Source organism: Panthera uncia, chromosome B1, assembly GCF_023721935.1.
Source record: "Panthera uncia isolate 11264 chromosome B1, Puncia_PCG_1.0, whole genome shotgun sequence".
Classification (NCBI taxonomy): Eukaryota; Metazoa; Chordata; class Mammalia; order Carnivora; family Felidae; genus Panthera; species Panthera uncia.
This window is the reverse complement of record NC_064811.1, coordinates 57,830,304-57,845,922: the sequence shown is the minus strand read 5'-3', so window position 1 is coordinate 57,845,922 and position 15,619 is coordinate 57,830,304. Positions and strand designations below refer to the sequence as shown.

The 15,619-nt window shown below is 32.3% G+C and overlaps 1 protein-coding gene and 1 long non-coding RNA gene across 6 annotated transcripts in view; one reads left to right on the top strand and one right to left on the bottom strand.

Annotated features, from left to right (window-relative positions):
- The window catches only part of ANKRD17 (ankyrin repeat domain 17), a 163,063-nt gene that overhangs the window by 57,153 nt on the left and 90,291 nt on the right, over positions 1-15,619 (top strand). Inside the window, exon 1 of one of the 5 annotated variants that reach the window (XM_049630615.1) lies at positions 11,353-11,970. The exons of the other annotated variants lie outside the window; for them this stretch is intronic. Coding sequence (XP_049486572.1) covers positions 11,968-11,970 — 3 coding nt within the window. The 5' untranslated portion in view covers positions 11,353-11,967. Of the gene's footprint in view, positions 1-11,352; positions 11,971-15,619 lie in introns of those variants that run through there. 5 annotated transcript variants of the gene reach the window in all.
- Positions 1-15,619, bottom strand: part of LOC125922810 (uncharacterized) — a 57,453-nt gene that overhangs the window by 40,658 nt on the left and 1,176 nt on the right. The window lies entirely within an intron of this gene.

Genomic DNA, 15,619 nt, shown 5'->3' with positions numbered 1-15,619 from the left:
CCACTTTCTCTTGAATTTGCTCCTAGGGAAGAGGAGTTACATGTTAAGTTTTTTATTTAAAAAAAAAAAAAATTTAACGTTTATTTATTTTTGAGACAGAGACAGAGCATGAACGGGGGAGGGTCAGAGAGAGAGGAAGACACAGAATCTGAAACAGGCTCCAGGCTCTGAGCTGTCAGCACAGAGCCCGACGTGGGGCTCGAACTCACGGACCGCGAGATCATGACCTGAGCTGAAGTTGGCCGCTCAACCCACTGAGCCGCCCAGGCGCCCTGAGTTTTTTAATGATGAACTCTTCAAATTCTGGGGCGCCTGGATGGCGCAGTCGGTTAAGCGTCCGACTTCAGCCAGGTCATGATCTCACGGTCCGTGAGTTCGAGCCCCGCGTCGGGCTCTGGGCCGATGGCTCGGAGCCTGGAGCCTGTTTCCGATTCTGTGTCTCCCTCTCTCTCTGCCCCTCCCCCGTTCATGCTCTGTCTCTCTCTGTCCCAAAAATAAATAAAAACATTGAAAAAAAAAAAATTCTTGTGTATCTTTTTATATAGCACACGTTTTAGGTTACCTTCCTTAAACAGGATGTTTAATCTTCACAATTCCTAATATTTATATAATGTTTTGTTTGTGATTCATCTAATTTATTATGTAATTCATGGAGAATATGTGTTTAGTATTATTTTGAAAGTAAAGAATGGCTTTGATTTTGTTGGGGGATGTGTGGTGGGGATCAGATATCCAACAAAAGGCATTTTATAATTTTGGTTTAATCTTTGTGACTTGGGGTGAGGGTGTAGTATACTAGAAGTAAATTATCTTTTTTTTCTGATTCTGGACTTTTTTATACTAACAGATTATTCTTGAGGTATAGTGTTTAATTATGTGACTGGCAGCATTCCAGTTAGTCCATTTCTTTTACAAAAATATGGATTTTTGATGAAATTATGCATATATTTTAAAGCTATTTTGTCAGTATACCATGTAGACAGCCACATTTCATAGGAATTCTTGAGTTTTTGTTTGTCAAATAGATCTGTCCTTAAATAATTTAACTCTTTATCAAACGAAGCATTCCTGATGGCTGTTCAGTTAATTTGGTATACATTTGCAATGTACCAAATGAGATTTTTCATTTGCAGTGAGAAACTAAATAATGTGTTTGGATAATTTAAGAGTTTCAGTATATAGACTTCTGTATTTTTGTTACTAATTAAATGATAGTTCACATTATTTTATTATTATGACACTAGGTTATAGACAAAATTGGTGATATTTTAGTAAAACTCCATTGAAGGTTTTATTTTATTTTATTATTATTTTTAATATAATTTATTGTCATATTGTCTTACATACAATACCCAGGGCTCATCGCAACAAGTGCCCTCCTCAGTGCCCATCACCCACTTTCCCCTCTCCCCCACCCCCGCATCCACCCTCAGTTTGTTCTCTGTATTTAAGAGTCTCTTGTGGTTTGCCTCCCTCCCTTCTCTGTAACTATTTTTTTCCCCTTCCCTTCCCCCATGGTCTGTTAAGTTTCTCAAGATCCACATATGAGTGAAAACATATGATATCTGTCTTTCTCTGCCTGACTTATTTCACTCAGCATAATTCCTTCCAGTTCCATCCGTGTTGCTGCAAATGGCAAGATTTCATTCTCTCTCATTGCCAAGTAGTATTCCATTGTATATATAAACCACATCTTCTTTATCCATTCATCAGTGCTGGTATAAACATTGGGGTACAAGTGCCCCTATGCATCAGCACTCCTGTGTCCCTTGGGTAAATTCCTAGTAGTGCTATTGTTGGGTCATAGGGTAGTTCTATTTTTAATTTTTTGAGGAACCTCCACACTGTTTTCCAGAGCGGCTTTACCAGTTTGCATTCCCAACAGTGCAAGAGGGTTCCTGTTTCTCCACATTCTCGCCAGCATCTGTAGTTTCCTGATTTGTTCATTTTAGCCATTCTGACCGGTATGAGGTGGTATCTCAGTGTGGTTTTGATTTGTATTTCCCTGATGAGTGACATTGAGCATCTTTTCATGTGTCTCTTGGCCATCTGGATGTCTTCTTTGGGAAAGTGTCTATTCATGTCTTCTGCCCATTTCTTCACAGGATTATTTGTTTTAGTGTTTATTTATTTATTTTGAGAGAGAATTCCACACTGGCTCTGTGGCTTATTCCTAGGAACCATGAGATCATGACCTGAGCTGAAATCAAGAGCCAGACACTTAACTGACTGAGCCATCGAGGCACCCCTCTGTTCAAGGTTTCTATAAAGCAAGTGCTTATATACAATTAGTAGGTATATGAAGTGCCCATATGTTTCAGTTAGCTTAGGATACTTTGAGTTTATACTTGTTTTTCTGGGATAGTTTAAAAAATGTTTTGATTTAGACTATATATATACACACATACACACACACACACACACACACATACACACACATACACATATATATATGTGTGTATATATGTGTGTATATATATACACTCTAATGTTAGGGTAATTATGGCAGTAGAACTCTGAAGTTACATTGGTTCATACAGTTTTTCCCAATATTTTTAGGTTTTGTATCACTAGATAACAGGAGCTGAATGCCAAGTATACTAATAACACAGTTGAATACATCAAGTCAAAGAGTAAATAATATGTTTAATGAGATGCTCATTCACCTGAATTTCTGTGTGTTGGCTCAGTTTGGTTAATTGTTTTCTCTTGAAAGTGATTGTTACAGGATTCTCTTCTTTTAAATGTTACCACATATTTACTCTATTAGGTCCTTATTTGTGAGAACTTAATATGTCTTTTCAAACATGCCAGTATTTTTATTACAATTGTTATTTGCTTTTGTTAATGTTTTGATTACAGTTGCATAAGTTTTAAATGTCCCCAGTTCTCTTTTTCCCTGAGCCATATTATTTTAATGTGCTGTTTGCAGAATGTGAGGTTTGTCAGGATGCATTTATTGCATTACAGCACAGTTGTCTGTATTGCTATAAACATTACATGATGTAAAACAGTATTCACTATATCACCATCGGAATATAAGACTTGAATGGTATTTGTATAGTATCTTCTTTCCCACCTTCTACCACAAGAAATCTTAATGTATATGGGATATATTCGCAGCACATGATCAAAGAACTTTTTCAGAGCTGCTTAATTTAGAGTGATCGGTGGGGAGTTGGTGGCTCAGTTGGTGCTATTCAGAATATATCCTGAGTTCTAAATAAGCAGCAAACAGAACATTTGAGTCAGAGAATGTTTATAGATCTCCTTCTGAAAATTGAATATTAAACTTATTTCAAACATTTTAAATGCAGAAATAAAATATGCTTTTATTTTAAATTTAACAAGCATTTACGTATGACCTTTGATGTATAAAGAACTTGGTGGAAATCGAGATGACGTAGACATATACCCAGACATGGACCCTACCAACCAGGAGTTACTGATCTATAATTGAGACTTATGTCCAAATTAATTAACAGTGTCTATTAATTTCCCCATGAGATTCTTTCAATAATGCAAATGATAATTAATTTTTAATCTTTTAATATCATATTTGCTTAAACCAACTACAAAATAACACTTTCCCTAGGATGAAGACAAGTTTTTTTGTGGAAACACTATGTGACTCAAACTGTGTGTGCCCACTGCTTCCTGTCTGCCAGTAGATAACAAAATCAGTGAATTAGAAAAGTAAGATATCAGTGGAGAAACCAAGCCAGGGCAAGTTATGATGAATTCCCTTGAACATGTATTTTCATGATTGCGATTTTATTTATGTCTAGTGAAATTATTCCAAAATAAGAGTTATTTACTGATAACTTGATTTTTCAGGGGCCATTTGAATAATTCTGTGAGCATTTTATCTGCCTGTGCCAAAAACAACAAACAAAAAACCCCCCACAAACTTAGTTATGGAAAGCTCTTAATATATTTCAGTCCTTGGAAATGGTCCTTGAGGTCAGGTGCTAAATAAGCAAGGGATCTAGTATAATAGGCACTTAAATATAAACTTTAAGATATAAAGGAACTATTTAAATGTCTAATTATTTTATAACGTGTGAAAAATATTAGTTCTTGTCCAGTCTGACATTTTGTAAAAATAGTTTTATTATGATTCTTCACATATACCTTTGACATTAATGTCTTTAACACTACATCAGTGTTTTGGGTCATTAGCACTGTTTTCCAAAGCACCTCTTCCCCTTCAATTTAAGATGCGAGATAAAGTACTGACACAGCTGTATATGAAGGTTGTATCTCAAGCCAGAGACATCTATACCTTTAAGACACTTAGGATTTTCAGTTTTCCTCTATCTAGCTATTTTTGACTCCACAATGAAAGCATTTTCTGTGTAGTTTTTAAAAAGTTTTAAAAGTCTTCTTTATAATAACATCAACATTTAGAATTGAAGACCAAGAATGCATTTTTATTCTTGTTACTTTTCTTTGCCTTGAAAAGATTGGCATGTGAATTTTATATTTACTTTATTTATATCCTAGATATAGTTACTATTCTTAGACTCAGATAAAACAAAATTGTTGGGTAGAGAACAGTATTTATTGTAATAACAATGATCTGTTTTGGTAATTACTGAAATTTATCAAATATGGTACATATATACTTATAACAGTTTGAGTGAGCAATTATCTAGTGTTTTAATGTTATTTGTGCTCATTATTGTTTGGTGTGTCAAGAATATTCTTTTCTGGGGCACCTGGATAGCTCAGTCAATTAAGCATCCAACTCTTGATCTCTGCTCAGATCATGATCTCATGGTTCATGAGTTCAAGCTCCAAGTCGGGCTCTGTGCTGACAGCATGGAGCCTATTTGGGATTCTGTCTCTCCCTTTCTCTGCCCCTCCTTTCTGTTCTCTAAAAATAAATAAATAAACTTAAAAAAAAAAAGATGAAAAAAATTCTCTTCTCTTAGATTTCATCCAGCCTTGGAAATTATTCATTTAACAAATATTTTATTGAGTACCTATCCTGTTCTTCGGAGCTTGGGTTATGTAAGTGACTGAAACATAATAATCTTTGCCATTTTGAGATAGTATAAAGACTTCGGCATTGATTTAAATGAAATGGGAACCATTGGACAGTTTTGAGCAAAAGAATGATAAGATCTGACTTATATTTTAAAGAGAATTGGAATACTTGGAAATCTGACTCTTATTATTTGAGCTTGATTCAGTTTTGGATATTATATATATGAAATTTATATATATTATACATAATATATATGAAGTTTAAGAAAAGTTCAGTCGTTTATATGGGTAATGAGGGTCTGTTAGAAATCTCCTGCTTTGCTGCCTCCTCTAGGGTATTTTATTGATGAGTGGAGCCAATGAGAAGGTGAAGATAGTAAAGGCAAGGCTCTATACTTTCCTCTGAGGAAAAAAATCCTGGAGGAAGAAGAGCTCTCTTTTCTTGGAGATGGGGAAGAGAAACAAAAGATAATAGTTTAAGATATGTAAGTTGAGGTATCTATAGCACATCCAAAAAAAAATATCTAGCAATTTAGATAATAGAGAACTGACACTCAGCAGAGAAGTCTGTTTGAGAGAGAGAAATATTTCAAAGTTATCAGTAGAATAGGTCATATTTAAAACTTGTGTTTATAGATGACATTACCTTGCTTGTATAAGTTAGTTAAAAAGGCTGAAGTTTGAATGGAGAGGACGTATCAGTATTTAAATGATTTGGGCAAGGAAGAGAAGCTCAAAAGGGCCTGATTAGAAATACTTGGAAAAAAAAAAAGAAAAAAAATAGTTGAGATAATGGGCACATTTAATTGTGAACTGAAAAATGATCATAAGAACACAGACTGAATGAAAGTGGAAAGGTTTAGGATCTTAAAATGCAGTTAGGTACAGGTGTAATAGAGAATAACAAAATGATAGAATTAGAGTGGGTAGATGTTAATAAATGTAAAACTTCAGCGTTAGAAAAAGATACAAGTGTTCAAGATATAACCATGAATATAGGTTCTCATTTTGACTAGGTTATCTTTATTACACCTTTCAAATTTTGGGATTCTTGGAATGGAGCATTCATGTTTTTTCTCTTTCTTTGTTGAATTCAAAGGAATTCAACATAGCAGCAATCTGTCTTTTTAATTTACTTTTTAAATTCCTTCTTAAATTTGATGTAAAATTTGGAGAGTAAAATTTGCAATTATTTTTCCCTTTTTTATGGTAAAATATACATAACAGTTTACCATTTTAACCATTTTTAAGCATATGGTTTTGGTGCATTATGCCCTTTTGTCAGTTATCTTTACATTAACTTTATTTCTGTGAACTTCAAAAATATTTTTATTTTGGTTAAAAAGGTTCTTTGACCATAATGGAATTAAGCTTAAAATAAAAAATAGACTTCTGGAAGATCCCCAAATATATGGAAATTAAACAGCACATCTTAAAAATAATGCATGGGTCAAAGGAGAAGCCACATAAAGAATGAGAAGATATTTTGAATTGAGTGAAGTATACCTGAGTTTGTGGTATGCAGTTAAAGCAGTTCTTAGAGGGAAATTTATAATATTAAATGCTTATTTTTTAAAAAAAGTTTTCAAATCAATAATTGAAAGTTTTACATTAAGAACTATAAAAAGGGGCTCCTGGGTGGCTCAGTCGGTTAAGCATTGCTCAGGCTCAGGTCATGATCTCATGGTTTGTGGGTCCAAGCCCCATGTCAGGCTCTGTGCTGACAGCTCAGAGCCTGGAGCTTGCTGTAGATTCTGTCTCTGTCTCTGTCTCTCTCTCTACCCCTACCCCACTCACACTCAGTGTCTCTCTCAAAAATAAATAAACATTAAAAAAACTTATTAAAAAAAGAACTATGGAAAGAATAAGATCAAGGCAAGCAGTATAAAGATAATAATAAAGATAAAAATGGAAATCAATGAAATTAAAACCAAAAACAATGAAAGTAAAACTGAGTTTGGTTCTTCGAAAGGATCATTATGATAAAACTTTAATCAACACTGATTGGGAAGGAAAGCAAGACAGACAGATAGACACACAGGTTACCCATATCAGCAGTTGAAAAAAGGGACATTACCACAGATCCCACCCTTATACATTAAAAGGTTAATTAAAAGGGACTATTATGAATAACTTTGCCACCCAGTTTAACTCAGGTGAAATGGACAAATTCTGTGGAAAACAGACTATCAGGTTTCACTCAAGAATGCATAACCTGAATATTATCTAAGAGAGAAATATTTCTAATTAAAAACCTTCCAGCAAAGAAAACTTCATGTCCAAATGGCTTCATCTGTGAATTTTTTGAAACATTAAAGGAGGAAATAATTCCACTTCTATACTAGCTTTTCCAGAAAATAGATGATGAATGATTACATCCCAATACCTTCCTAAGCAGACATTATAAAAAAATAAAATTATAGACCAATATGTATTATGACCCTAGATGCAAAATCCTAATAAAATATTAGCAAATAGAATCTAGCAATATATAAACAAGTTTATACAACATGAACAGATGGTGTGTATATGCAAAATTCATTTAGCATTTGCTAGCCAATCAATGTAATTCACTATATTAACACATTCAAGAAGAAAAATCATTTTACAATCTCAACAGATACAGAAAAAGAGTTTGATAAAATTAAACTTGCGTTAATAAAAAAAAAAAACATTGTCAGTAAACTAGGAATATTAAGAGAACTTTCTTAGTTCTGATAAAGTGAATTTATAAAAAATCTACAGCTTATGTCATCATACTGAATGGTGAGATTGAATACTTTTCCCCTAAGATTGAGAACAAGGCAGAGATGTCCATCTTATCATTCCTACTCAACATAGTACTGGAGATCCTAGTCAGGTAACTTAAAAAAAACAAAACAACAGCAACAACCACAACCCAGCACAAATATAGGAAAGAATGAAATAAAACATCTTTTATTGGTAAATGACATGACCGTCTATATACAAAATCTGATGGAACCTACAAAAAAGATAATAGAACTAATCAGTGAGTTTAAACAAGGTCTCATAATTCTGTATATTAAGTATGAACATTTCAAAAATGAAAATTTTAAAACATATCAATTAAAATAAGACCAAGAAAAATGCAACACTTAAGAATAAACAAAACTTAGGCGCCTGGGTGGCCCAGTCTTTAAGTATCCTTCGTCTCAGGTCATGATTTCACGGCTGGGGAGTTTGAGCCCTGCACAGGCTCTGTGCTTACAGCTCAGATTCTGTGTCTCCTTCTCTCTCTGCCCCTCCCCAGCTCATGCTCTGTCTCTCTGTCTCTGTCTGTCTCTCAAAAATAAATAAAATATTTTTAAAAACTTAAAAAAAAGGATAAACAAAACCATGTATATTATTTATGTGCTGAAAACTACAAAACATTCATGAGAGAAATTGAAGGTGATCTAAATAAATGAAAACATATATACTATATTTATGGTTTGAAAGACTTGGTACTGTTAACATGTAAATTCCATCCCACTCATCCCCCTAATATGGCCTGTAGACTTCAACATAATCTCATTCAGAATCCTATCAGAGCTTTTTAGTTTTGTTTTTGTTTTTAGTAGAAATTGACAACTTTCTGATAACTATAAAGAAAAAGACCCTAGAATAGTGAAAACAATTTTGTAAAGAATAAAGTTGAAGGATTTCAAGACTTAACTATAAAGCTGTCTTAACTAAGACAGTGTAATATTGATGAAAGGATAGACACGTAGATTAATAGAACAAAATAGAGTCTAGAGAAGATCTGTGTGTGATCAACTTGATTTTTGACAAAGGCGCCAAGGCACCTTTCCTCTCAATAGAGAAAATGTAGTCTTCTCAATGAATTGTGCTGAAACATTTAGATATCTTTTTATTGAAGGAACTTCAACTCATGCCTTGCACTTTATACAAAAATTAACTTGAATTGGATCATAATCCTAGGTATAAAAGTTAGAACAATAAAACTTCTGGAAAATAACAGAAAATCTTTGTGACCTTGGTTAAACAAAACTTTTAAATAAGGCACAAACAATGCAAACATAAAAGAGAAAATTATAATTTGGATTTTATCACATTTCAAAACTTATGTTCTTTAAAATATACTGAAAAGAAAATGAAAAGATAAGCCATCAGCCTGGAGAAAGTATTTGCAAACCATGTGTCTGATAAAGGATTTGTATTCAGAGTATATTAAGAATTTTTACAACTCGATAATGAAGAAACAACCAAAAAAAAAAAAATGGGGAAAATGTTCTTAACAGATCTTTTATTGAAGAAATACACCAATGGCAAATAAGCAGAGGGAAAGATGCTCAATATCATTAACCATTAAGGAACTGCAGAGTAAAATCACAATGTAACTTCATCCTAGGAAAATAGGAGGAATAAAAGAAAGGAAAAAACCTATGGTACCAAATGTTAGTGAGAAGTCAGAGCAGCCAGAACTCCAACAGTGCAGGTACAAAAGCAAAAAGCTATTATGATTTGGAAAAGTCTGTCAGTTTCTTATAAATTTAAATATAGAGTTACCATATGACATAACCATTTTATGTATGTACCCAAGATAAATTAAAACATGCTCACATGAACCTTGTACTCAAATGTTCATTAGCCAGTGAATTAACAAATTGTGGTACCTCCATATGATGGAGTACTATCCAGCACTAAAAAGGAATGAACTACTGTTGCATGCTGTAGCATCACTGAATCTCAAAGGCATTATGCATTTTGTGAAAGCTGCAGTTAGAAGTCTGGATGATTCCATTTCATTCTGGAAAAGAAACACTGAAAGTAACAGGAAACATGGTTGCTAGTAGCAGAGGGTAGTTATAAGGAATTGAGCCTACAAAGGGGCAAGAGAAATATTTGAGTGCTAAGAAAGACTTACGTGATTGTGATGGTAATTATATAACTATGTATTTGTGAAAATTCATAGATTTGTACAACTAAAAAGGTGACTTTTATTCTAAATTACACTTCAGTAAACCCGACTTTCATAAAAACTTAATTGAATACAGAGGGAAAAGAATGAAGAGAATATAATATTTTTCTGATTTTGCTTCTCGAGAAATAAGCAGTTGCTTTAACTGAAACTTACTATGACTTGATTTTGATGCCTGACTTTTTTCATTCATTTAAAAATAATTAGGTTGCATGTACATACTTAAAAATGAATTATATATATCAGGTTAATTCTTTGTATCTAAAAATAATACAGATTGTTATGATAGCTCTTTTGGGATTTTTGTTAGAATTACGTAGAGATGTTTGGGTTATTCCTGATATTTTTCTTTAAAGATCTGAAGTAGTTTTTTTCTTATTTGCCAAAATCACACACTAGGAAATTACATCATCTTTTTTTCTTTTAAAGTAAGCAAGATAGAAGGGTACAATCAAGTAAAAAAATTCTCTCATTGATTTCAATCTTCAGTTACCACTGTTAATAACTTGGGTTTCTACATCTTGAAATTTTTTGTTTGTATTTTACACATGCATATGTTTTGGTTTTAAAATCAACTTAGATGGATAACATACCATGTTTGCTTTTCTGTGGCTTACATTTTTCACTTAGTGTAATTTGGGTATCTTTCTGGATTGATAACCATATATTCATTCGGTACATGTTTTTAAGTATTTACTGTTTAAAACTAGCAAGGAAAAAAAATAGGGTCCTTGCCCAAGCAACTGATATTCAAAAGATAATAAACAAATTGGGGGAAAATGTCACTATTGATAGGTTTAATGAAGGTAATTAGTTAAAGGGTAAAAAGATGAAAAGTGAAGGGACAGAACGAGCAGGAAATGTGCATTAGATAGTTGTAGTATAGGACTTTATATCTAGATCTGCTTTATTCTGCAACTAAATTAATCGTTCTGTTGATTGGCATGTGGATTACTTATAGTTGTTTTCTGTTATAGTCAATACCGTGATGAACATCCTTGTACGTGTTTTTTACATGTACAAGTATTTCTGTAAACTAAATTCTTAAAAGGAAAATCACATTTTTAAATGTTGATTATACATTCTGCCAAATTATACTGTAAAACATTAGACATTATCTGTCAGTGGATGAAAATTGCCTCATTTTAATTTGCATTTACCTGAATCCCAGTGAAATTTTGCATATTTACTGATTGTTATCTGCCATAAATTGCCTACTTACACCGTTTTGCCCATTGTGGGATTTGTCATTTTCTTACTGAGATTTTAGGATTTCTTTATAATTCTGTTTATAATATATACATCATATTTTATAATACTTTCTCAATCTGTCACATGTCTATGGAATCTTTAGATTTTTCATTTTTATGGTGTCAAAATCTATCACTCTTTTCTTTCCTAGCTTCTTGGTTTTGTGTCTTTCCAGAAAAGCCTTCTTATATTAGTTTTAGTCTCATATATTTTTTTCTGTGACTTCTTTAGTTTTGTTTATGTTCATAGTAGATTTTAATTCATCTGGAATAATATATATATATTATCTGGAATTATACATATATATAATATAATCTGATATATAAATAAAATCTAGAATTATATATATATAATATAATCTGATATATATATATATATATTTTTTTTTTTTCATTCTGTGATAGGGACCTAACTTTTTCCAGTTTCCTAACCATTTTCCCCAAATAATTTATTGAACAATATATCTTTTACCCCCACTGACTTGAGATACCACTTCTATCATATTTAAAAGTCCAAAATATGTGTGTTCTGGATTTAATACTCCATTGTTTTAATTAATTTCATTTTACATTTAACGCCTGATAGGGAATCCCTGCCCATTGTCTTTTTCAAAAAATTTTTGGCAATTTCTGTGTATTTTCTCTTCCAGATGAACTTTAGAATCAACATGTCAAGTTCCATTAAAAATCCCTTTGGGATTTTGATTGGAAGTGCATTGAATTTACAGATTAATTTGGGGAGAATTGACATCTTTACACTATTGAATCTTCCCATCCAAGAACATGGTATGCCTCTCCATTTCTTTAGGTGTTCTTTTATGTCCTTTAGTAAAGTTTTATGGTTTTTTGATGTAGGTCTTAGACTTTTCTTGTTAGGTTTATTCCTAGGTAGTTTTTGTTGTTATTGTGAATTACATCTTTTCTTCCAGTTTACATGTTGTTTTTCAATTGGTTATTGCTAATATGTAGGAAATCTGTTGATTTTTGTGTGTTCATCTTACCAAGTACTTAGTTTTCAATGGATTCTCTTGAAATTTCCAGAAGGATGATTATATTTTCTGCAAATGATGGCATTTTGTTGTTTCCTTTTTTTCAGTATTGTATGTGTTTAGGGGGTTTTTTGTTTATTTTGTTTTTTTCTGGTCATATTGCGTTGGTTAGGTTTCCAGATCTGTTTACTACTAGCTCTGATTTGGGCATCTTTCCTGATGGAATCCTTTCCAATTTTTAAACTTTTACATTTATATGTGGCTGACATTTCTGGTAGAGCACGTTATCAGGAACAAAAGTTTCCTTCTTGACTTAACAAGTATTTTCATGGTAATGAATATCGTGTGTTATTATGTGTTCTTGTTGAGATGATATATATTCTTTTCACTTCTAAATTTTAATGTAGTGCATTACATTGATACATCTACCTACTGGTTATGATGTTTTCAATTTTTAACTGTTACTGAGCAAGTATTTATTTGGATATTGCATTATACCAGGAACTTTGGCACACACTGTTGATAGTGCTAAATCTGAATGGTTCTTGTCTTTCTTTAATTGGAGAAGAGAACTAATTAACAGATATCCAAGAATAAGATAATTTTAGGCTGTGATGGTACTGTGCAGAAAATACGGATAGTGGTGTGGTAGAGAGATGAGGCTGGTACGTTCTTTGGTAGTACAATCTGAGAAGGTAACGTATGAATTAAGACATGAAGAAAAAGCATTCTAGGCAGGGGAAGATACTATTTCTGTACTTAAAGTGAGTTGTATTTCTTAGTATTTTCTTTATCAACCCTTTCTTGTATGTGTTGTATGACACAACTGCTGAATTTAATTTACTAATGATGTGTTTCATTAAGTTTTTGTTTTGTTTAGTTATTTTGCTATTCCTGCTCAGGTTTGCTACTAGAGTTTTTATGCTTATGAGCTAGGGAGTTTTCCCATCTCTTTCCTGGGCTTTGTAAATAATATCATAATGCTCTGTTCCATCTAAAGGGTAGATCTATGACTACCTTTAAGATATCTTCTATTGATATATTCTATTATGTTTCTACCTTTTCTTGAGTTAGTTTTGATTATTCCTTTTCCTAGAAAACCATCCATTTTGTTTAGATTTTCATGTTTCTTGATTTATAGTTTTTCTTAGTTTTCCGATTCTAATGACTCATGTTTTTTTTTCCTATTATTTTCTATAATCGAATTGCCAAAGGCTTGTCTCTTTTATGCTAGACCTACCTAAGAAGCAGTTACTGGCTTTATTAATTACTTCTGTATCTCTTCTTAATTTCTTCATTTCCATTATCATTATAAATTATACTCATACATTTTGACTTGGATTTTATTTTTGAAGATTTTTAAGACTCTACATTTTTTCTATAAGGACAGTTATGGCCAAATCCCATAGGAAATAACATGCTTACAATTTTAATTTTTATTTTGTCTGTATTCTGAGATTTTTTTTTAATTTTTAGGTGTCCTTTATTGTTAAATTTTAGTTTCTGTTAGCTTTATGGACCAAGAATGTAACCTGTATTATTATTATTTTTTTAATCTTTTGAGATTTTTCCTTTCTTTAAGGTATGGTCAGGCTTTTGTTTGCTTTCAAAGACTGTATTCTCTGTTCATGATATATCAGGTTCTGTATTCACTATGATACATAAGTATAATTCATTAATTCTATTTCTGAATCCTCCATATCCTTGCATAATCTTGCTCTCCTCATTTTCTGACATAGATTATGTGGAAAGTATCCCACTAAGTTGTGTGAATTTTCTAGTTGCTTTTATTTCTAGTATTTTTACTTTATATATTTCAATGTTATATTGTTAGGCACATAGAAGTTTGGCTATTACACACTCTGGTGTATTAAATCTATTATCATTATAAAATATCCTTTTTCCATTTAATGCTTTTGCCCTTGAGTTCTTTGATATTAATAGCACCTTTGACTGGGCTTACTTTTTCATGCTTCTGTTTTTAGCCTTATGACTAAAAATTATAGCTCTCATGATAGCATATAGTTGAGGTTTTTTTTATTTTGTTTTGTTTTAAATCCTATTCTGTTTGTCATTTTTTCAAATAAGAGAAACTTTCCCACTTGCTTTTCTATTAACTTGGTGTTTTGGTCTTTGGTCTTTTTCTTCCTATTGATGGTTATTATAAAGATGTATTTTATTGTCACTCCCCATCCCACCCCCACCTGCTGCCCCTTATCTTTAGACATATTTATTAAGTTTTCTGTATTTTGTTTCCTTCCCACTTTGAAAACTATGTGTTTCATTTCTCTTTTTCAGCAGGCATTGAGTTCAATTAAACCGTACTTTTAATTAGTTGCTTTCTTTGCTGAACATAGGTTTTTGGCATTATATCATTCAGTCTTGGCTTTCCTATTTTTTAAACTGATATTTTAGTAATATGTTTATGTTATAATGTGTTTTCACTTTCCTGACTTTAAGGAATCACTTATTAACAACCAACCTGAGATGATAAAGATAGGTTGTATTATACTAGTTTCTTTTCCAGCTGCTTAGTGTTAATGATTCCCAGGGCTGTCCTTTTCTTGGATTCATTTTTGTTGTCGAAGGCATACATTCTGTAAAGTTAGAAATATTTGTCCTTTTAAAGCTTTCAATTTGCATATCTAAAAAAATTATTCTACAGTTTAGAATTTTACTTTCAAAGTAGTTTTGCTTCAAAACTTAAAAAAAAAATCTTTTTTAACATTTATTCATTTTTGAGAGAGAGAGCACACGCGTGAGTGTGAACAGGGGAGGGACAGAGAGAGAGAGGCAGACACAGAATCCAAAGCAGGTTCCAGGCTCTGAGTTGTCAGCAGAGAGTTTGACGCGGGGCCCCAATCCACAGACCATGAGATCATGACCTATGCTGAAGTCTGTCGCTTAACTGATTGAGCCACCCAGGTTCCCTGAATATTCAGTCATTGTTGTAAAATTATACAGATTGAAATTAGTTTCTTAACTTTAATATATACCTTATTATATGCAGCTTTTTTAGTATCTTCTTATAAGCAACAGATATTTTCGTAATGGTAAATAATACCAAGATTCAGAAACTGTTATTCCTTTGAATTAAGTTTATGTAACCTATTCTGAATATCGCTTGAGTTATTCTGTAATTCAGTACATGATGATGGTCTCAAGTCAAGTTGTTCTAATGAACCTTTATTTTTGGTAGGTGAAATGGTATCAGTTATGATCTATGTCTTTAAACCCAGTCTATGTCAGAAATGACAAAACTGGTCATAAAAATCAAACACTGACATTTGCTAAAAGTAAAAATCATACAATTTGTAAAAAGTTTATCATAAACATTGTTTTGGAGGGATTTTTCTGCATTGACTGGATTAAGAGAGCTTCAGATTTTAAGTATGGTGAGTTTTGGTTTGAAGATACCTTGTTTTCCTGGAGCAAGTGTAAGAATT